Here is a 23,106-nt window from a genome sequence, read left to right as displayed (position 1 = left end):
TTTTTGAAATTCAATAATTATGCGAAAATATTGCCATATGTGCGCATATATTGTCTTATCATCATCTTATAGAGCCATAGTAATTAGTTACGTCGAAAAAGAAAAGGGTCGAAATTTGGTCATTTTCTAAAATTTTCCTGTACTATAGTACAGGGATTTTTTTCGAAAAATGGCCAAAATAGCCAGTTTTTAAAATTCAATTACTTTGCGAAAATATTGCCATATATGCGCATAATTGTGTTATCATCATCTTATAGGGCCATAGTAACCAGTTATGGCGAAAAATAAAAGGGTCGAAATTTTGTAAATTTTCGAAAATTTCCTGTACTATAGTACAGGGATTTTTTCGAAAAATGGCCAAAATAGCCACATTTTAAAATTTAATTATTATGCGAAGATTGTAACCAGTTATGTCGAAAAATAAAAGGGTCGAAATTTTGTAAATTTTCGAAAAATGGCCAAAATAGGGTCCAAATTTGGCTTACATATGATTCTGCGCAATAATATCGACAATATTTAAAATACACTTATTATGCTATCATATATTGTGTTATCATCATCTTATATATACTGTATAGTAAGCAGTTAATTACGGTATGTCAAAAAGAATAGGTAAATTTGACCTTCCATGGATAATACTCCTGTGATTGTAAAAAATGGTCAAAACAAATTTCAAAGACACATTTTAGCAACTATTAGACTTGCCCGGGCCCAAGTCGGTATTTATTGTCCTTACATTAGTTCACGAGTCGACGTTTCGATTTTTGTCTGGAAAATGCATGATTGTGAGCTCAAGTATTATACGTATGAAACGCCATATGTGTCAAAATACTTATCTTTTTGAGTTTGCTAATATTAATTCGAAACACAGTTTAGAAACTAGACTAAGCAACTATTATATGCAAAAGTTTTACTCCAGTATCATGGTACCCAGGTATATTTCTGCAGTAATGATAGGGTAATGAAGTATAGGCCTACAGTATTACTACAGTAATGACATGTTACTGAACTATTAATAGATTCAAATACTAAGACTACACCTGTATTAAATTATGAAGACATTTTAAGGAAGATGGCATTCAAGTTATATGCGATGTGAAATGGCGTTGTATTTGCTTTGTCTAAAGCCCTGTCTACACTACCAAACTTTTGTTTGATAGTGTAAACAAAGCTTTATACATTAAAACATCACATTTATAGTACAATTAACTTTGGAAAAACATAAACCAAATGCAGACAGTGTAACACAAATAATTTAATAATAATTATCATTTATATAAATGTAATAAACCTAATAGTGCATAGGCTGGTTGGAAGTCACATGTCAGAATATACAATATGTACTTGTGCAATAAAATAAGGATATAGGATGGGAGAAAATATCTGGAAGGTGTATTAAGCCCCGTCACACACTATCAAACTTTAAGTGACAACAAAATGTGATGTGCCCAAATATAGACATACTCATATCACTACCATATTTGGGCAAATCACACTTTTTTTGTGAAACTAGTTTGATAGTGTGGACAGAGCTTTAGGATATCAATATCGTAATAATAGATTTTTTGCATAGTGCCTTACTACAGTACTTTGTACAAAAGCTAATTTACTATATTCCTTGTTAGGTCAAAGGTCAAATTAATACAAGATTTATCATTAATAGCATTTGTAGTCTGGGGTTGCCATACCAATGAAGATGCAATTGAAAGTTTTCTGGCCACTTTTTACAAAAGAGCATGGCCATTTTTTACGATAACTTTCAAACAATAAAATTTCACTCCGAAAACTTATTTATGCAAAATGTCATGGTAACATGGTGTACACATTCAATTTAGGATACACATTCCATTCAAATTAATATCAGTGCATTAATAACTATGTATCATCATATTTCAATCACCGTTACTTTGTATTTTTTTTAATTTAAAGTTAGTTAAGAATTAATCAGTTATATATTGAGTAGAAACATTAAACATTATTTTACCTATACTTTTGTTATACTGCAATAGATTTGGCAAATTTTTAGAATTTATTTTGTGTTTCAGTTTTGTATTTGGATATGTGTTTCTGGCAAAGAGATGTAATAAGCCGAAGGCTAGAGGGCATACGCCAGACTGAAAAGTGATTCCAACAGGAGGGGGAACCAACAAGATGGTGGCCGTAAATGAATCAGAGAGGAGAATCACTTTTTGAACTGCGGTAACATTGTAGTTTGACATCTAGCTTTCGGCTATATAATGGTGAAGAACCCCACCCATTTTAAAAAACTAAATTTTCGCAGCTTTACCATCATTTATATTTCCAAATTGGATTTTTAGAGACATCATGATCTGATATTCAATACTACTATTTACAATTATTAATAATAGGGTAATTTAATATACAGTAGATAAGGAAAGAGATCCTATGATTTGGAATATGATTGCATTCAATAATGTTTGATAGCATGTTTAAAGTCAATATTGCACATGTGCGGACATAATCCTAACAGATTTCTTACATCTGTTAAGTGGACGTTTACACATATGCATATTTCAGAAAATTTGTTCCATTCTCCGATTATAGAGATTACAACTACAAGATAGAAACTTGATAAAATAACTTTTTAAGAATACAAAAGTATGATTTTTAAATTTAAATTAAAACAAAACGAATTCTTGAATTCAAACTAGTAATACTTATTCTATCTACAGTAATCGCATTAACATTTATTAAGTTATTTGTAATTTTAAAATAAATTATAAAACAAAAATATCAAGCAATAAATTAAGAGCAAAATTTATATTTCAGACTATAAAATGAACTAATACTTTCTCTATTAAGGTAGCTCAATTTAAAACCAGTCAAAATAACGATGGTAAGGGCCCATTCACACAAGATGGTATAGCTCCATTCACACAATGATGCTAAAGCCCCATTCACACATGTCAACTTACGTCATTGCAGAATGATTGTTTATAAAAGTAAAATATACATATAGTAACAAATGAGTTGTATAACAATTGCCAAATAAATAGCAAATTGCTGATCCAATCTTATTTGCATGAACAGGCCGTTTATTTCATCAACGCCGCCCACGTCACATTCAAACATGCACATGCTAAAGCCCCCAACGGCACAGTTTCATCAAGCACACCGTCATGGTTCACTGCACATCGTCCCACCTCAGTAGCTGTCGCTTCGCATCTCAGTGGATGTCATACAGCAGTGGATGTAACGGATCAGTGGATATCACACGCATCAGTGGATGTCATGCATCACTGGATATCACGCCTCAGTGGATGTCACGCCTCAGTGGATGTCATGCTTCAGTGGATGTCATGGTTCAGTGGTGTTGTTCAGTTGTGTCCATTGCTTCTGAATGGTTGTTGCTGTCCATTTTGGTTAATTCTTCATCGAATGCAAATTGTAATGAGTGTTGTCTCATTGCACTGAAACAGATTTGATAAATTAATACATAAATCAATCAATACATATAAAACAAACAATAAAATCAATACATTATAAACCAATCAATACATAAATCAATCAATACATAAATCAATCAATACATAAATCAATCAATACATAAATCAATCAATACATAAATCAATAAATACATAAATCAATAAATCCATAATCAATCAATAAATCCATAATCAATCAATCAATACATAAATCAATCAATACATAATCAATCAACACGTTTATATATGAATACAGGGTACAATAATTGTGATACCTGAAAGGGTTTCTTGGACTCTGATGTGTGATCTTTCTTGGTGATCTTGGTTTTAGAATATCTTTTTGTAAGCACTCCAACACAGACGGAGCAACATATGTAAATCCCTAAAACCATAAGAAAATATTAGAGATATTTACTAATTAATGAATGTTTTTATGCAAAGAAAGCGGGCGAGCAACTGGCCGTTCGAGCGAGTGGCTAAGCAGTTAGGGAGTGACTAAGCGGTTAAGACAGTGGAACCATAATTACGTAGCCAAACATCGGCAAGGGGTTCGAGGCTCACTCGCTAAGTGGTTCTGGTGGTAAAACAAGTCTTCTCAGATAAGGACTATAAACCGAAGGTCCACTGTACTACTGGGCAATTAAGACTGGATCGTTTTAGAGGTGTTTACCACCTGTTGGTCCCCTCCTTCATTAATGTACATCTTAGTGAGAAGTTAAATAAAAGAAAAAGAAAAAAAAAGAGGCATATTCATTTCATTTATTGTAGAATACTGATGTCCTCTATTGTTATGACACTTTCTTAAGCTCTGACTACACTGTCACACTTTATGTGACAAAAAAATGTGATGTACCCATATATGGACATGATGATATCATATCACCACCATATTTAAGCATATCACTACCATATTTGTGCACATCACACTAGTTTGATAGTGTAGACAGAGCTTTAAACAAACGTTGAAATATAAGGTGGTAAATAATAACCTGAAATATCTTATTTGCACTTTCACTCAAGGCTGAATCATCTGGACTATCAACAGGAATCTCACGTGTGAACTTTGTGTCAAATTGGCTCACATCATCTTCACTCGTCTGAAAATAAAAAAGAAATCATGTTCAGTAAAGTTTGGTTCCCAATAGCGGCGCAACGTAATGCAACCTACGCAACGTAAGAAAATGCCCTTCTAATAATTGTGTTTGCCTCCGTCTGGGTGAAATTGCGTCATCGGTTCCCACTTGTGATTACGCAATACATCACTTTGCGTCACTGCATTGCGTTCTAGTGGGAACCACGCTTTAGGGGAAAAATCGCAAAAGGCTTTCTACTTTCTAGGAGTTTTATCAGATAATCTATATTGTTTGGAAAACTCTTGTAACATGACCACAGTGCTGATGTTGTCATTTTCCCACTAATTGTGTTTACATTCCATTGTTTAAATTATAAAACTACTTGAGTGTTTGAAATATAGTATTTTGTAAAATGAGTAGTTTTTACTAGGATTAGTAAATACTAGTATTATAAGAAAGCAAAAGCAGGCAAGAAATGTAGGTCAAACTATTACTTCCTGTGAGGTCATGTTTACTAAGTAAATGAATTATAGATTACATATTTGTATACTGTATTAACAATATTTAGTTATCTAATGCAACCATATTGCCCAATATGTCAAAGTCACAAGGTCCGGAGGTCAAATTGATATCAAAGAACAATGCAAATATTAGAACAAGTCAGACGTGTCTTAATCTCATTCAAAGTGAACAAAAATATAAAATAATATATACAGTATATATAATTTTGCACTGATGAAGGGCTAGTGTTGCCTGAAAGCTCTGCTAACTTTTCTGGCTGTTTTACTTTATCGTTTTGATTTAGCTTTTCGCTTTTTTTTTTGTATCTCCATTGAGATCCAGCCACTGATACCCACAGCATTGTCATTTTTTCAGTATTTTGCCTTTGGATTTATATGAAATATACTTACAAGAGCTGGTTTGATTGGTGGTTCTAGTTTTCTTTCAACCACTAACTGCCAATTGGTATTCCTAAAGAAAGAATGTTTTTTAATCTTCTCCGCATCTTCTGGTCCGCTGCCAAGCCTGGCATTGGGATGTCTTTTTAGTAACTAAAATAACAAAAGAAATCTATATAAGGACCCAACAAAGTGTCTGTCTACACTATCAAACAAGCATATTACTACCATATTTGGCACATTTTTTTTGTCACTTTGAGCCTACAGTTTAAAGTCCTTATCTGTGAAGACTTGTTCATCACCATAAAAATGGATAAAATTGGCTGCGAAACCAATGAAGCAGATGTTAAGCACTGTCTACATTATCAAACTTCATGTGACAAAAAGTGTGATGTGTCCAAATATGGACATGATGATGTCATATCACTACCATATTTGGACAAATCACACTTTTTTTGTCAAACTAGTTTGATAGTGTAGACAGAGCTTTAAATAGGAATTAGCCAAGATATTGCCCCTTCATTCATTCAATAGGGTGCCCCAAAGGATGGGTTCTACTTTGTTTATTTTGTTCACTCAAATAAGTTTTCTTCCAGTTTTTCCCATCACAGTACACTTACCTTTCGTATAATATCCTTGGCTTCTGCTGTCAAGTATGGAGGTAGAACTAACTTTCCTTTTAAAATCTAAGAAAAAAGATAACAAATGTCAAATGAATGTCATACTTCATCTAGATATTTGATAACAGAAACGGAAATCAGGTCAAAGTATGTAAATAATTGACGTACCTTTTCAATAGTCTTTTTTCTATTATCTGTAGTAAAGGGTGGCTGAAACATACAATACAAATGATATCTTATTAGAATCTAAGCTAATCTGTATCTCAGTACTTTTAGATATACAAACTACAATCTCTATCTAATATTTTCTTTCTTTTATTTACAGGTATTATCATCTTCTTCAAATGTATTTATTACATATTGTATCACATATATTGTATTAGTTAAATAAATGTTATCAAGTCAAATCAATAATTAATTACACAATTGAAGATAATGAAGGATTTTGATGATTAAAATATATTGCAAAAATGGCAAAAATAAATTATTGAAGGGAGAGGGAGTCAGAATACTTATATGTTAATACATTTCTGGTATTAACCAAAACTTGTGAAGGTACTTACAGCGCCAACAAGCATATCGAACATCAAAGCACCAAGACTCCACCAATCAACAGCTTTCGCATGACCGCTCCTTGTTAAAATTTCAGGCGCCCTGATAAAAAAAAAATTTTATTTCATGAATATTATTAATAATAATAATAATAATATACCCAAATATGGTAGTGATATGACATCATCGTGTCCATATATGGGCATGTCGCATTTTTTTAGTCACATAAAGATTGAATACAGTAAAACATTTCTTTAGGTTCACTTTCTGTAAAACAAACAAGGGGCTAACCTCTATTTGTCCCAAAGGTGTCCCCTTATGAGGTTCCACTGTACTTACATGTATTCAATGGTTCCGCAGAATGTGTGAGTCATGTCTCCATCTTCTACAGACTCCTTACATAAACCAAAATCTGTCAATACTACGTGACCTGTTAAAAAAAAACGTTTTAATTTAGGGATATACATAATTGAACGTTTGTTTCTTGTAGTCTTTCAACATTGAGGGAAATATATTGATTACTTTATTAAATAATTCTTAATTAAATAAGCAATTTCTTACCTTGAGCATTTAACATAATATTCTCTGGTTTCAAATCTCTATAGATTATACCTTGCTTATGTAAATGTTCTAAAGCTAGTACTATTTCTGACAGATAGAAACTGGCGGTGTCCTCCATAAATATACCCTCTCGTTCTAGATGCATAAAAAGTTCACCACCTGAAAAGGTCAAAGTTTAATTTTAGTCCACCTGAGATTAAAACATTAGTACATGATATTATATCTTATTTATTCAAAGTTTAATTTTAGACTACCTACAATTAAAATATTAGTACTGTCATATTTTATTGTATTTATTATATTGAAAATATATATGATTTGTGATGCTAATTGAAATTATGAAGCTGAATTCAAATATTGTATGCATGAAATATTTCTAAAGCTCTGTCTACACTATCAAACTCTATGCGACAAATGTGATGTGCCCAAATATGGTAGTGATATGCTCACATATGGTAGTGATATGACATCATCATGTCCATATATGGGCATATCATCACTATATTTGGGCACATCATATTTTTTTGTCTCAAAGTTTGACAGTGTAGACAGAGCTTTACAGATTTAAAATAGACTTACCACTTAAATATTCTAAAATAAGGTAGAGTTTTCCACCAGTTTGGAAGGCGTAAATTAAGTCCACAATAAATGGATGTTTGACGGCTTCTAGTATATTCCTTTCAGCTTTTGTGTGAGCTGTGTCCTTTTGATTTCTAACAATGCTCGCCTGAAAAATAGTAAGAATATTTAAAAACATCACATCTTATATAATAATATTTTAAGAATAATAATAATATTTATAATGCGCCATATATCCAATTAGAAAGAAAAATCCTCCCAATTTTATCATAATTTTATTACCAATAACCTTATATTGAACATAATTATGTATTTTTGTATTAATGTATTCAGACAATACTCTATCTTACAGTATACCTGTGACTGAAAGATATGGGCTGCTTCAATAAACTTACAACATACAAAATAAAACTATTTCTTAAGCTTTGTCTACACTATCAAATTAGTTTGACAAAAAAGTGTGATGTGCCCAAATATGGTAGTGATAGGCTTAAATATGGTAGTGATGACACATCACATTTCTTTTTCACATAAAGTTTGATAGTGTAGACAGAGCTTTAAAAAGAGATGGGGCTGCTTCAATAAACTTACAACATTCTGTACATACAGTACAATACAACTATTTCTTAGGATAAAAAGTATTTTAATACTTCATTTTACTATATTTAGTTATAATACTAATCAACATTTTGCTCTTTTGAGTAAAATATTTGAATATGGTAATAATAGTTTTGGTTTTGGTACATTTATACTTTCATTTGCAGGCATGGTGAGTGGGGATAGTTGATTACTCAATAGTGCTTCCTTCAATTCAACACAAAAACACAAAGATGTGGTTAAGAATGACTACTGATGACTCACTTAAATTGTATTAATCACTTAAGTTCAAGTTTAATACTATATTAATATTTCAGTCTTAAGTTACAAATATAAAATTGGAAATAAATATTATTACTGGCATATAGTAGCACTGGAGGACTAGAATTAAAATTAAGGTATTCCATGATTAAAATAGATATACATAACACTACAAACTTATCAAAAACTAGATGCACTGATTATTATATAACATAGTATAATAAAACTGACTCCAAATAACGAGAGGCAGGCCATGATTCAACATTTCGATCTTTCTTTGATCATACTACTCCTACCCAGGTCGAGCATAGCCTAGGATGATAATATAAAGATCGAAAGGCTGAATCATGGCTTGCCTCTTATTATTTGGCATCAGTTTTATACAATGTTACCATACTTGTATTTTTATTATTTAATGTAACTCACTTTTTTCAACACTTTCATAGCATATATCTTATTAAGATGAGCGCCTGCTATTTTACGTACTTGAAACACCTAAATAAAAATAAATAAATTTGTATAATTAATATAACGCATTTTATAACAAAAACAAAAGAAGATACAAAACTGAGACTGGAATTTTAAATGAAAAAAAAAATCAAAACAATTTGTTAAAGTTAAAAACCGACTAGGAACAAATTACTTTATATCAGTAATTCTTTTTTTTTCATTTAACCATATATTTATGGTATAACAGAACCATCCATATCACAATAATACATATACAACAAATACAGTATATAAAATTGATAGACTATTGATTGAGATTGTTATTGTTGTGAGTAGTTATCTCTAAATCATGGAATTCAGTTGTAACCGGATGTCATTAATAATAGATATTAGTTAAATCTAGGATTTAAAATATACAACATTCTAATTTGTATAATGAATCTTTTTTAAAGAAACAACACAAAATATAATTAAATATTGCTTTTAAGGGATTAAAACAGTATACACAATTTGACAAATTAAAAAATAAGGCTTCAATGTATAAAGAAAACATACAGAAAATAATTTGTGATTAAATATCTTTAGATTAAATTAAAACTACCAACTAAATAATAATTATGAAATAATAATTAATACATTTTCAAGTCAATCATTCGAAAAACAAAATCAGATAATTGAGCAATAAATATGGGATTAAAATTATCATTAATATTTAAAAACATCATCATAAATAACATGTCAAAATAAAGTTATTTAATGAATACTGGATAAGTAAGAATATCATAATAGTAAAATATTGATTTGAATATAAATGATGCATAACTAGCATATTATCAGCAAAGCAATTCATCACATTTTAAGACAAGCTAAGAGAAGTGTTCCAAAAATAGATATCAATCAGAATATAGAATAAGCACACAACCATAGAGTCGATACTCTACAGTACTTAAACATAGGGGCAAGTGTGTATAAACAAATGGTACCTTAAAAAAGATTAGATAGAACCCTTGTCCAGTGGCGTAATGGCTATGAGTGTTCACTGGCTAAAGCCAGGGGCCTTGGAGCTTATGGGGGCCTATGAGCAGTGCCCAGAGGCATTAAAGTACATTGAAAAAGGCTAAAAACGCCAGAGGCCTTCAGCGTTGGAGAGCCAGTTAGGGTTCTAAAACAGGGGCCTCAACGTTACGCCATTGTCCTTGTCCCTGTAATTGAATACACAATACTTGCTTACCTTTCCATATCCACCTTTGCCTAATACTTTGAGAAGCTGAAAGTGTTCGGGACCGACACGTTCCGCAGTCGGGTTGACTAAAGCCTCACTTAGTGGTACAGACTCCATCCCTTCTCCCCTAAAAAATAGAGTATGAAAAGAATATCTGAATCAAATTGAACAAATTCAATTTCAAAATATAATCGCTTACAAAACAATGTAAATTATAGACTAAAATAAAACATACAATATATCTTGACAAGAGAAAAATGCAAAACAATACAAAAGTATTTGGATTAGATTAAAAAAAACTACTACATGGGTTAAACAATCGATTCTAATTAAATAAAGATGGGTTAAAAATAAACACGTTTAGCTATATCAACACAATTCGACCCTACCTACGAAGTACAGTAATAATTTATAGATCTTGAACCTACAGTACTGTATCTATGCACCTGAGAAGTTTTAAAATTGCAATCAATTGTAATCTAATAAATTCATTCAACAACACAACAGACTGTACAATGATATCGCGTGGCGATCGGCCTACAATAGAAAACTTTACACTAGATGCGTGGTTATAATCAACAATGCCAATAGATAGTATTATTAGTATTATAGATAGAAAATAATAAATTAAGATAGCCACTCCCATTTAACACTTACATTTCAATAGCTGAACTTGAACTTGCACTGAGAAACTCCTGGGATAAATCAAAATATACAAATATTAAACTTAAAATATAAATTATAGACATAGACATTAGTATAATATAGAAAATAATAAAATATTAAGCTAGGCCTGCTTGATTCTATAGTAATGTAGGGTAGGTACTCATCGAAGCTGTACAGGGACAAATCACACGGCTCCCGCGATGGGGTTATACAATAACTCTCCTACTCCTGGCCTAGGAGTAGGCCTATGATACTTACATCAGCGTCAATGTCGATTGCATCTTCAGCAAGTTCGTCTCCATCTTGATCGTTAATTTCTATATCAAATACTCCAGCCATGTCTACAAATGTTTAAACCATATCAAGACTGTCTAAAATCAATATATGTTCATAGAGTCATAATAAAACAAGATAAAGAGTCCCAAACTGATTTCGAAATCTACGATTTCAACACCGGTGGTGGATCATTCGATGATGAAAGGAGTCGAATTCGGGGCACCAAAATGGATTTCAGGCATGTTCTCGAATAGTTATGGCGCGCCGCTAACTACTAAAAATGCCATAATTAGGGAGCTCTAAAAAATGCTGCTTTAAAAATCGATACACTGAGCTACTAATCGGTATAATAACATATTTAAAGCATAGGAATATAAAGGTGTCGGTTTCCTAGTTATTTAGTCGCTGGTACTTACAAGGAGGGCCACGTGAAGGCCACCTTTATCCTCCTCTTTACTATACTATCGAAGAAACCGAAGACGCGCAGTAGATCTACGTGACCAAGTGTATCAATTTTCCTGAAAATCAATGAATAGGCATGTTCTATAAGTATATACCTATAAACACCTATGGTATCAAGTGAAAGAAAGAGGGCCTCATATTTTCTGAATACAATAGATTTGAGCGAGTGAGAGAGAAACCGAAGTTTGAAGATATTTAAAAAGTAACTTTGAACACGCACACGCGCCAGAAAATTAGTCAGTGATGACTTGAAATCGTGATTAGGCAGCCTTTGAAAGTACTTCCACTCCATTAAAGTTTATACATTAAACACAACTTCCACACATTATCACCTCATCAATCCAGACATTCATTAAATCAAACTTAATTAATCTTAGTGTTTAAACTGTAATGGTGGTTTACGTTACGGTTACGATTACGTAACACGGTTGTATTGTACGTTAGTTATTAATGTTACATTGTGGTGATGTTGTGTTAATGTTTAATGCTGCTGTTACGTTAGTGGTTATTGTAAAATTTAATTTAGTTGATTATTATGTTAGTGGTTAATATTACATTAATTAATTAGTTTACAAAATCTAAAAAATGTCAGCCTCTAGAACTATAACTTGCTGCTTGATATAGCTTCTGAATGAGTAGTCCTCTGGGGATGTAGCTGGCTAAAGCAGCAGCGTGAAAAACTTTGAAGACGCATGGTAGTAGTAACATTCAAAAAGTCCAATTTGGTACCTGAAGAATGTTGAAGAGAAACAACCGCGACAACCAAACCCAATCAACCGGAAAGAAGATAACAAGAGGGCGCTATACATAAATATAAAAACACGAAGGATGTCGGTTTAAATCAAGCAAAATACGATGGTAAAATAGTAATATTTCTACAAATGTATAGGTGTACTTAACAACATTTATGTAAGTATTTTGACTATCTGATTTCTAGTTTTCCTCAACTCTCTTGTACTTAGTATCCTTTCAGACCAGCAGTGAGTTCGGAGTCCCAAAGTTGCTAATTAACAACTTCATGTTCAGACTGAATATAAACTGGTTAAAATAAAATTCATCCATTTTACTTTTTTTTAAAGGGTAGTTCCGGGTTTAAATTTTTTTATTGTTTTTTATGGAATATTATACAATGTAATAATAATAATAGGAAATTCACAAAAATTGACATGTACATTCTTAGGGAAAAAGTATATAAACAAGAAATATTTCTTACAAAAAACGCTGCTCGCTTATTGACGTAACAGTTTTAAAGATATATTGTCCCTCTGAAAAATATTTTTTATTTCAAATTTGTTTTTGAATTTGTCATTTTATTGTCACATAATAGTTATTTTACCTGAAAAAATGTAATTAAAAGCAAAAAATACTTCAATTGTCTGTCAGACAATGGTTTTTGAGTTATAATTAAACGTTTCTTTTCTCTTTTTATAATGTGAATTTTGTTACAGAAGTGAATAACTTTGATATGAAACAGACTCAATTTAGTTTATTTTATTGCTAAGGTCAAGTCTGGAGGTCACTTCATCACACCTTAGATACTTCAAGTGTGAAGTATCATATTACAAACAAAAACTTTCCTGGACTGTTTTGATAATAATTCAATGATTATCTGACAGCAAAATACAGTATTGTCATGGGACTCATAAATACCAGAAATACAGTTGGTACCTATAAATTATAGTCGAGTTTCCATTTTAACAAAAATGTCAAAGTGTAGTACTATAACTGCTGCTTGATTTCGTCTAATAAATGAGTCATCTCGTGTGATGTAGCGGGCTAGAGCAGCAGCGTGAAAATCAAAAATAAAATCATTGTATTTTTTAGCATGACTTTTTGAAAAAATGGGTTAATTTTACAATACTCCTTTTGCTTTACCGCTGATAAGTGGGGTTATTTATCAATGTTGTTGCAAACTTTTATTTTATAAAACAATATACAATACATTTATAACTCGTAGAGTTATTATTAAAAGTGAAATTTGTATTTTTAATTGATCACATTACAATATTATTATTGCTTTTCAGTTTTTGAATCAGAATGGCATGGAAAGCATTTCATAATGATGAGATTGATGTTGATATCAATTATAAACCATTAAATCAGATAGAAGAAGAGATTATTGAATTACATCAACTCCATGATGATACAGCAGAGATGTTTGATAGACAATCTGATGATGATGATGTCAAAAGCAAGTTACTTGACGATTCAAAAGGTTTATTATTATTATAAATTCTTAATTGTCACTAACTATACTTCCTCATTGCATATGTAAACATCTTAAGAAACCTATATGGAGTGCCATGTTTCCGCAGCCAAAAATTTAACGATAAAGTTTGGTTTAATGATTCTTCTCTGAGAAAAAAATGTAAGGCCATAACGGTTAATTTTTGGCTGTGGAAACATGGGCAAAGATGCTCCCTGTCAGGCCTAAATGTAGACTTATCTAGTCTTTAATGATATCCTAGAATTTTCTCAAATAGGCCATTAGTCTCAGCCGTCGGGGTATGATTAAAATGGTGAAATTTAATAATTTAAATGTGTGTTCATTTTGATTTCTTATAGAGACATTTACAGTAGATGAGGCAATCAATCACATAGGGTTTGGTCCTTTTCAGATACTGCTAATAGCACTTATTGGGATGTGCTCAGTAAGTATCACATTTTAAAAGATTGTTTAAAACCAGGGTCAAACATGTGCCTTAAGAGGTCACCAGCAATGTAGAGGTATATACTGCCAGTCAATAGGGACTTTATGAAAGAGGACGAGAAGCCACAGGATGGTGCTCATGAATTCTTTAACAAAGTGGGCGGAGCTTAGCGTGAAATTCTGTCTTTTTTTTACCATTTTCCCGTTTACGGAGAACGACTAGAAATAATGTACATATAACCTTAAATGTACAGTTCAAATTACATAATTTTCAAAACTCTAAATAATATTTGGACTTCTAATTTAATTGTTTAACGAAATAACATTTTTATTGGGTTAAATTGGCTGTGTTAAAAGCAAGCTGCGTAACTAATAAAACGGCTAGTTATGATTTTATGCTCTAGCGAACACAGGATATTCGTCGTCCTCTAACGTCCTGTTTCGAAAAGTCCTAAATATCATCAATGTGCCTTCTTCAAATATAAAGGTTGGCCACCATATCTCTCCATATGATCTTCTGCAGCTCTCTTTGATTCTGTGTAAAGCTCTGTTTACACTATCAAACTAGTTTGACAAAAAAAGTGCGATGTGCCCAAATATAGTAGTGATATACGTAAATATGGTAGTGATATGATATGTGAATGTGATATCATCATGTCCATATATGGGCACATCACATTTTTTTGTCACATAAAGTTTGATAGTGTAGACAGAGCTTTTGGATGTTAAACTCTTGGAAGTCAACACTACATGCTTGTTCATTTTATTTAGATGGCTGATGCTATGGAAGTCATGATGTTGAGTATAATCGCTCCAGAACTGCGTTGCATTTGGAAACTGCCACGATGGCAGGAAGCCCTTATCACAACGGTTGTGTTCGTCGGGCAGTTTTTCGGTGCAGCAATTTGGGGACAATTTTGCGATAAATTTGGACGGAAAACAGTAAGCATAATCTAGTGTAAATGGCTTAATCATAGTAAGTGTTGATATTAAGGTGTGATTGGTCAAATTACCTGTCCTTAGCATCACCTTTGGAGTCAGTTGGCCCTCATACATTCTGATCAATAAGGTCAATTTACACAGACGAGCAGTAATGGTAAGTGGACCCCCATGTAGCTTGTTGTGTGTAAATGGTCATAAGGAATAACATACTGCAGATTCTATATTTTTATTACCATTACCGCTCGTCTGTTTTGTTTCTCTTGTAGGGTCTGGTAGCATGTTCTGTATGGCTTCTTTACTATGGCTTTCTGAGTTCTATATCTCCCACATACGTCTGGTTCTTATGTATGAGAATGTTAGCAGGTTTTGGTGTGGTTGGAGGAAATCAAGCGTAAATATGGTTTTATTTATAATTATAAAGTATAAGCTACAACATATGTTTGTCCTTTGTTACTTGACTATGGTATACTACATAAAAGCAACAATACATGTGTCAACCTTACAATATTTACATAATAAAACTACTTTTCTAATCCTAAGAGATCATTGGATTTAACATTTCATAATACATGCGACACCAATTCATATCTAAATAAAAAAATTATAAAGTATAAGCTACAACATATGTTTGTCCTTTGTTACTTGACTATGGTATACTACATAAAAGCAACAATACATGTGTCAACCTTACAATATTTACATAATAAAACTACTTTTCTAATCCTAAGAGATCATTGGATTTAACATTTCATAATACATGCGACACCAATTCATATCTAAATAAAAAAAAGTATAAAAATACTCTAAAGCTTTGACTACACTATCAAACTAGTTTGACAAAATATGTGTGATGTGACCAAATATGTTGGTGATATGCCCAAATATGGTAGTGATATGACATCATCATTTCCATATATGGACACATCACATTTTTTTGTCACAATAAGTTTGATAGTGTAGACAGAGCTTAATATATAGTAGAATCTGTTTTTTGGGGACTATGTTCAGGAGACACCCGGCCACTATTAATAAAACATATGAAGGGGACAAAGATGTAATAGGGGTTCTTCTGTATATAGGTTTGACATTTTCATTAATTTTAAACTTATTTTGTTTGATATCTCTTTACAGAAATACATTAGTTTCTGAATTTGTGCCGTCAAAAGTTAGAGGAAAATGTCTCGCCGTAATGGGGGTATGAGTAACTTTGTGACTTTGTTTGTATCTGTCCATGCCTTATCTAAGTTATCAACTATTTTTTAAGACAAGACTCTCTTGCTCCTGTCACATATATTTAACTCTATTTCCTACAATGTTCCGCTGTTTAAAAAATCCTTAATCCTCTCCAATTATAATTGTAGTATTTATGCCAAACTGTAAATAAACTTAGAGGGCAGTAGATAGATAGAGACATACGAGTAAAGAACTTTGTTTAATGGATTTCTTCAAAGTGATATATATATATACACATCAGACATAGAACATTAATTCTAAACTGCCCGGTGAAATTTAATTAAAGGAAATCTGTGAGAATGAGAATGAGCCCTAACCGAGACTCGAACCCAGAACCTTCTGCTTGATATGCAGATGTCCTAACCATTAGACCACATGGTATTGTTCAAACTCAATTTGGATAGCGACTCTTTAACACTCTCGGCATGGTACGGCTGAACAGCACTAGTAGTCCCTCAATTATATATATATTTTTCTTTACTTACCATTTGTTTTAGTCTTTTTTTGCAATTGGATCTATTGGAATAGCGTTGTTAGCTTTGGTAACCATGTCAACGCTAGGCTGGAGATGGATGTTAGCGCTATCTGGTATTCCATTAGCAGGTTTTATTTGTCTGTCATGGGTAAATATTTCTTTCGGTTTATTTAAAATATAAAAAATATAAATATTCTCATCATTTAAAGATGTATTGTCCCCCTGAAAAAATAATTCTTTAAAAAAAATTTGTTGAATATACCATTTTAATGTAACATAATAGTTATCCACTTTGACCAAAAATTGGATCGAAGAAAAATGTATTTACCTGAAAAAATGTTATTTAAAGCAAAAAATGGTCAAATTGGCAGCCAGCCAATGGATTTTTGGTTGAATTTAACCATTTATTTTAAGTGATTATCTTTATCAAAACTACAAAATAACATATTCAAACTCTAATTTAATTAATCTTCATTTTTCATGTTTTTGGGGGACAATACATCTTTAAATGAATATAAAAGTGAGGAATAAATAAAATGTTGGCTTGTATATTTATCTGTGACTGATCAACATGCCATAGTTAGTGGATGGATTTTAGTAGTAATTTACAACCGATTTCGTCCTACAGTGGTTGCCAGAAAGTGCACGCTTTTGTATGTTATGTGGTAATGAAGCTGAGGCTTACAAGACACTGCAAAAGGTTGCCAGAATGAACAAGAAATCGTTGCTACCAGGCCGCCTTAAGAAAATATTTGTTGCAGTAAGTAAGAGTTTTTAACAGAAAATTAAAAAAAAACATCATTTTTACTATATATGTCTTAACCTCTGTCTATAAGTGTTATGTGTCCAAATATGGTAGTGATATTCCCAAATATGGGAGTGATATGGCATCATCATGTCCATATATGTGCACATCAGATTTTTTTTGTCACATAAAGTTTGATAGTGTAGACAACTAGAGCGCTATTTTGCTTTGTTTTTTTCAGGAACGTGGTAAATTCTCTGATATGTTTGAAACTAAAGAAATGACTGTAACAACGTTACTGCTATTTTATATTTGGTAAGGTTAATAATTTGTTATACAATATTTTAATATGTTTGAATATCTTTACATATTTTAAAATGATTTAAAATTTATTTAATCCCTTTCAATAGGTTTACAGCTGCATTTGCATACTATGGAATCGTTTTATTATCAACAGAATTTCTTACACAAACTGTAGATAATACATGTTCAAGTAAGTTAAATGAATACCGTATTTTTTTTATTCGGGGGAGGCATTTAGTCTTTTGGGTGTAAAATGGTAACATGTATAATCAAATAAATACCCCATAGATATGAAAAAAAACACAATTCATATTGAGAAGTGATCAAATCAATAAAAATTGTATGAAAATGCTTGATAAACTGTAGATCATGTCAATCAATAAATTCTACTACAAATAGAAATGTGTTGTAATACAATATTGTATATAATATGCATGTGACAGGGCACTATCATGGTGGTAAAAAAAAAAATTAAAATATATGTTATATAATACCAGTGAGTATGTAAATCTTCCTGATCATCTACCTAACATCTCTTTTTGTTAATTTCCTTAGGTAAATCAGTTGGAAGTTTATCAGGAAAGTGTGGTTTTTGGTGTGAGAGAATGTCTATAGAAGATTATATAGACTTTATCAAAACAACATTTGCTGAATTTATAGGTAGTGTATAAAGAAACCATGACATGGATAAAGCTCTGTCTATACTATCAAACTAAGTGTGATGTGCCCAAATATGGTAATGATGTGCCCAAATATGGTAGTGATATGACATCATCATGTCCATATAAAGGTAGCTGTAGACAGAGATTAAAGAAACCATGGCATGGATGAAAAGACTGCCCTCACAAACGAAGTGTAAAGGAGTAATTCCATCTCCAAAGGTTACTTCTGTTAAAAAATATTGACGATAACTGTATCCTGATTCGAACCTGTTACCTCTCTCTTACAGGATGAGTGCCTCACCCAATAATAATCCTATAAAGATTTGCCTACACTATCAAACTTTATGTGACAAAAAAATGTGCCCAAATATGGTGGTGATATGCCCAAATATGGTAGTGATATGCCTAAATATAGTAGTGATCCGACATCATCATGTCCATATATGGGCCCATGTGGACAGGTTTAACAGGCAAACTCGTTTGTTTCTATAAAAATGCTTCCAGTACCAAATACCGGTATTAAATATATGGTAGATATCTGTATTACTGTGTTTTCTTTCAGGTGTATTCTTTAACATAGTTGTAGTAGATAAATTTGGACGCAAGCCTACATTAGCATTAGTGTGCATCCTGTTTGGTGGATTTTCTTCTTTACAGCAATTCTGTTTATCGAGGTCTGTACATTGAAATATCAAACACTAGTGGTTGTGCCAATTACTATAGTGAGCTCTCTCCATTGAGCTCTCTCTACATTGAAATATCAAACACTAGTGGTTGTGCCAATTACTATAGTAAACTCTCTCCATTGAGCTCTCTCTACATTGAAATATCAAACACTAGTGGTTGTGCCAATTACTATAGTAAACTCTCTCCATTGAGCTCTCTCTACATTGAAATATCAAACACTAGTCGTCGTGCCAATTACTATAGTAAACTCTCTCCATTGAGCTCTCTCTACATTGAAATATCAAACACTAGTGGTTGTGCCAATTACTATAGTAAACTCTCTCCATTGAGCTCTCTCTACATTGAAATATCAAACACTAGTGGTTGTGCCAATTACTATAGTGAGCTCTCTCCATTGAGCTCTCTCTACATTGAAATATCAAACACTAGTGGTTGTGCCAATTACTATAGTAAACTCTCTCCATTGAACTCTCTCTACATTGAAATATCAAACACTAGTGGTTGTGCCAATTACTATAGTAAACTCTCTCCATTGAGCTCTCTCTACATTGAAATATCAAACACTAGTGGTTGTGCCAATTACTATAGTAAACTCTCTCCATTGAGCTCTCTCTACATTGAAATATCAAACACTAGTGGTTGTGCCAATTACTATAGTGAGCTCTCTCCATTGAGCTCTCTCTACATTGAAATATCAAACACTAGTGGTTGTGCCAATTACTATAGTAAACTCTCTCCATTGAACTCTCTCTACATTGAAATATCAAACACTAGTGGTTGTGCCAATTACTATAGTAAACTCTCTCCATTGAGCTCTCTCTACATTGAAATATCAAACACTAGTGGTTGTGCCAATTACTATAGTAAACTCTCTCCATTGAGCTCTCTCTACATTGAAATATCAAACACTAGTGGTTGTGCCAATTACTATAGTAAACTCTCTCCATTGAGCTCTCTCTACATTGAAATATCAAACACTAGTGGTTGTGCCAATTACTATAGTAAACTCTGTCCATTGAGCTCTCTCTACATTGAAATATCAAACACTAGTCGTTGTGCCAATTACTATAGTAAACTCTCTCCATTGAGCTCTCTCTACATTGAGATATCAAACACTAGTGGTTGTGCCAATTACTATAGTAAACTCTCTCCATTGAGCTCTCTCTACATTGAAATATCAAACACTAGTGGTTGTGTCAATTACTGTAGTGAGCTCTCTCCTAGTCATGGACATTTTGTTTTTAATTTTTATTAATAATTATTATTAATTATGGAAAAAACTACCTTATAAGGCATTATAGTTTCATTCATGAAACAACCAAATATGGAAAATTAGTTACTTATATGGGTCCATGAAATTCAATTCAATTCAGGTTTTTTTTTTAAAAAAGCTCACAAATACAACATTCTAACTCTAAACTGTACTGTAAAACGGTGTATATATATTTATAGCTACATTTATTAGCAAATAATTATCAAATTAATATTAACTATATTGTATCAAATATATTTGCTTTTTTCAGGAGTAGTATGGTTATATTCTTATTTTGTGCAAGAGGTTCTGTATCCGCTATGTTTAATATTCTCTATATTTATACGCCTGAGGTAAGATATTTACATATTTCAACAAGTTTTATTTTGTTTCATTTTATGTTTGCACTCAATTAAATTTTGAATTACTTTAAATTCCGTGTTTTACCAGGGAAGAGTGAAATTACAATTACTCTTTCCTGGTTTTACTGAATAATTTATTTTATTTTTTTATTTTTATTAAACCTTATTTAGTGAGGGTAACCATAAACAGCATATGCTGACAATCAAAGGGCCCTCATATAAACATTATAAAAAAACATACATGGAAAAAAAAGAACGGATGAACTATGTTTAAAAAAAAATATACATAAATACAAAAATATAGCCTACAATACTATACAAAATGTTGAGGTTTATTTGTCCATTATCATAATAAAATAACAATAGAAATTCTTCTAAAAATTGGCAAATATTAGTACGATAAAAAACAGATAAATAAATATATATATATATATATTACTTTGTTCTCATTCCTTTTAGGTTTATCCAACGTCCATCCGTGGCCTGGCTGTAGGCACCTGCAGTACATTTGCTAGGATAGGTGCTATAGTGACTCCATTCACCGCCCAGGTTTTAATGGAGGTATCACCTAGCCTCGCCATAGCAATCTACGCTGGGAGCGCGTTCCTCGCAAGTATATGTGCCCTCCTTCTACCCATTGAAACCAAAGGACGCTCCCTAAAGGTAATAACTTACATCAAAAGCTCAGAAAATTTAGGAAGTACTCGAAAGTATAAAAGCCAATTTACACAGACGGTAACGGTAATACAAATATAGAATCTATGTTATTCTATATGACCATTTACACACAGACAGATGGGGGTTTTTTTTTGCTCAGGATTGATACTGATTCTATTTGGGACAAGCTACGCAATTTTCCGCTTACCTTTACCGCTCGTCTGTGTAAATTGGCCTTAAGTAAAATTAAAATTGCTTATGACCGGCCTCTGTTTCGAAACAAGCAAATATTTTTATTTTGCCAAGAAGCCCTACAAATGTTTTACGAAACTGTATTTACTGTGCCTTACATATTCTATTTTTATGTGGTTTTTTTTTCAGAATAAAATAGATATAATTGCCGAGATGGACAGCGAACAAGAAGATTCTGAAGATGAGATATGATTGGTTGACTGGAATTTATATAATTTAAAAAAAATTAATTAATAAATCAATAAAATCTTCATAATCTTTTTGGCAATGTTCGTGAACAAATTCTTTTGCACCATTGACATTATTTGTGATGAAAATAGTCATTATTTAAAAAAAAGTCTTTCAATAGGTAACTTAATATTTATTTAGTTATGTTAAACATCACTAATCACTATGCCAATATTATAGGTGGCAATCAATTCACAGAGATGGTAGGTGCTCTACAAAGTTAAAGTACAGTGTATAAAACCTCTATTAAGGGGACACCTCCGGGTCCCAACAAAGTGTTTGCAGGGTATGAAATATGCATCTGGATTTATTCATTTTTCTACATAATTTATATTATATTTAATCTTGCATTTAGTATTTTTTACACAGGTTGTAAGTTTGTACATAATTTAATGATATTTATATTTAAAATATTAATGTTTTATATGAAGAAATTTCAACGGCACAGTACTACATATTGCCTATATATATTTATTTTATAAGAAGGGTTACAGTTGTTCAATATTTAGTAACATAATCTATATTTCTACGGTAGTTGGTTTTTACACATTTAGTGATATTTATTATTAAAATATTAACTTTTTTCCTAAAAATAAAGACATTTTAAAGGTACAGTACTACATTTATTGCCTATATTGTAAAGATTGTTAAATATTTAATAACTAACTCTCTCTAACTGTTAACACATATATGTGTTGGTTGGTATTGATATTTGTATTAACTTTTGTATAACTTTTTCCCCCAAAAAAGTTTCAATATTATTACGGTATTATTTTTATATTTTATCTTCATATTGTTTTCTACTCAGGGCAGGGTAATAGATTTGTACATATTGAAAACAAAATTCTATGAGTCTATGAAATGTTATTCAGTCTTTGAATTAAAGTACTATAAACAAGAACATTGTTATTGTTTTTGAAGGTTTGCATGGCGAAATCAAATGCTGATATAAAGTTGGCGGTACACCACATATATATTTCTGAAAATAATGTTT

At 31.8% G+C, this 23,106-nt stretch overlaps 2 protein-coding genes across 2 annotated transcripts; one reads left to right on the top strand and one right to left on the bottom strand.

Annotated features, from left to right (window-relative positions):
- Positions 1-1,237: 1,237 nt before the first annotated feature.
- On the bottom strand, positions 1,238-11,391 carry LOC144835831 (ribosomal protein S6 kinase beta-1-like). The gene is made up of 14 exons (XM_078690938.1): positions 11,185-11,391; positions 10,918-10,955; positions 10,270-10,387; positions 9,015-9,083; positions 7,731-7,878; positions 7,152-7,310; positions 6,930-7,020; positions 6,602-6,692; positions 6,207-6,248; positions 6,039-6,104; positions 5,431-5,571; positions 4,436-4,543; positions 3,722-3,828; positions 1,238-3,431 (listed from the first exon to the last, which is right to left on the bottom strand). Exons 1-14 carry the CDS (start codon positions 11,263-11,265, stop codon positions 3,326-3,328), a joined length of 1,365 nt encoding a protein of 454 aa, XP_078547064.1. The 5' UTR covers positions 11,266-11,391; the 3' UTR covers positions 1,238-3,325.
- Positions 11,392-12,478: 1,087 nt separating this feature from the next.
- LOC144835827 (synaptic vesicle 2-related protein-like) lies at positions 12,479-23,021 on the top strand. The gene is made up of 15 exons (XM_078690925.1): positions 12,479-12,573; positions 13,689-13,879; positions 14,230-14,315; positions 15,086-15,256; positions 15,523-15,647; positions 16,388-16,451; positions 16,987-17,112; positions 17,593-17,724; positions 17,951-18,024; positions 18,120-18,202; positions 18,568-18,672; positions 19,237-19,348; positions 20,885-20,966; positions 21,435-21,638; positions 22,014-23,021. Exons 2-15 carry the CDS (start codon positions 13,702-13,704, stop codon positions 22,074-22,076), a joined length of 1,605 nt encoding a protein of 534 aa, XP_078547051.1. The 5' UTR covers positions 12,479-12,573; positions 13,689-13,701; the 3' UTR covers positions 22,077-23,021.
- Positions 23,022-23,106: the final 85 nt, after the last annotated feature.

Source organism: Antedon bifida, chromosome 2 (assembly GCF_963402885.1).
Source record: "Antedon bifida chromosome 2, ecAntBifi1.1, whole genome shotgun sequence".
Classification (NCBI taxonomy): Eukaryota; Metazoa; Echinodermata; class Crinoidea; order Comatulida; family Antedonidae; genus Antedon; species Antedon bifida.
This window is presented reverse-complemented; position numbering and strand designations above follow the sequence as displayed.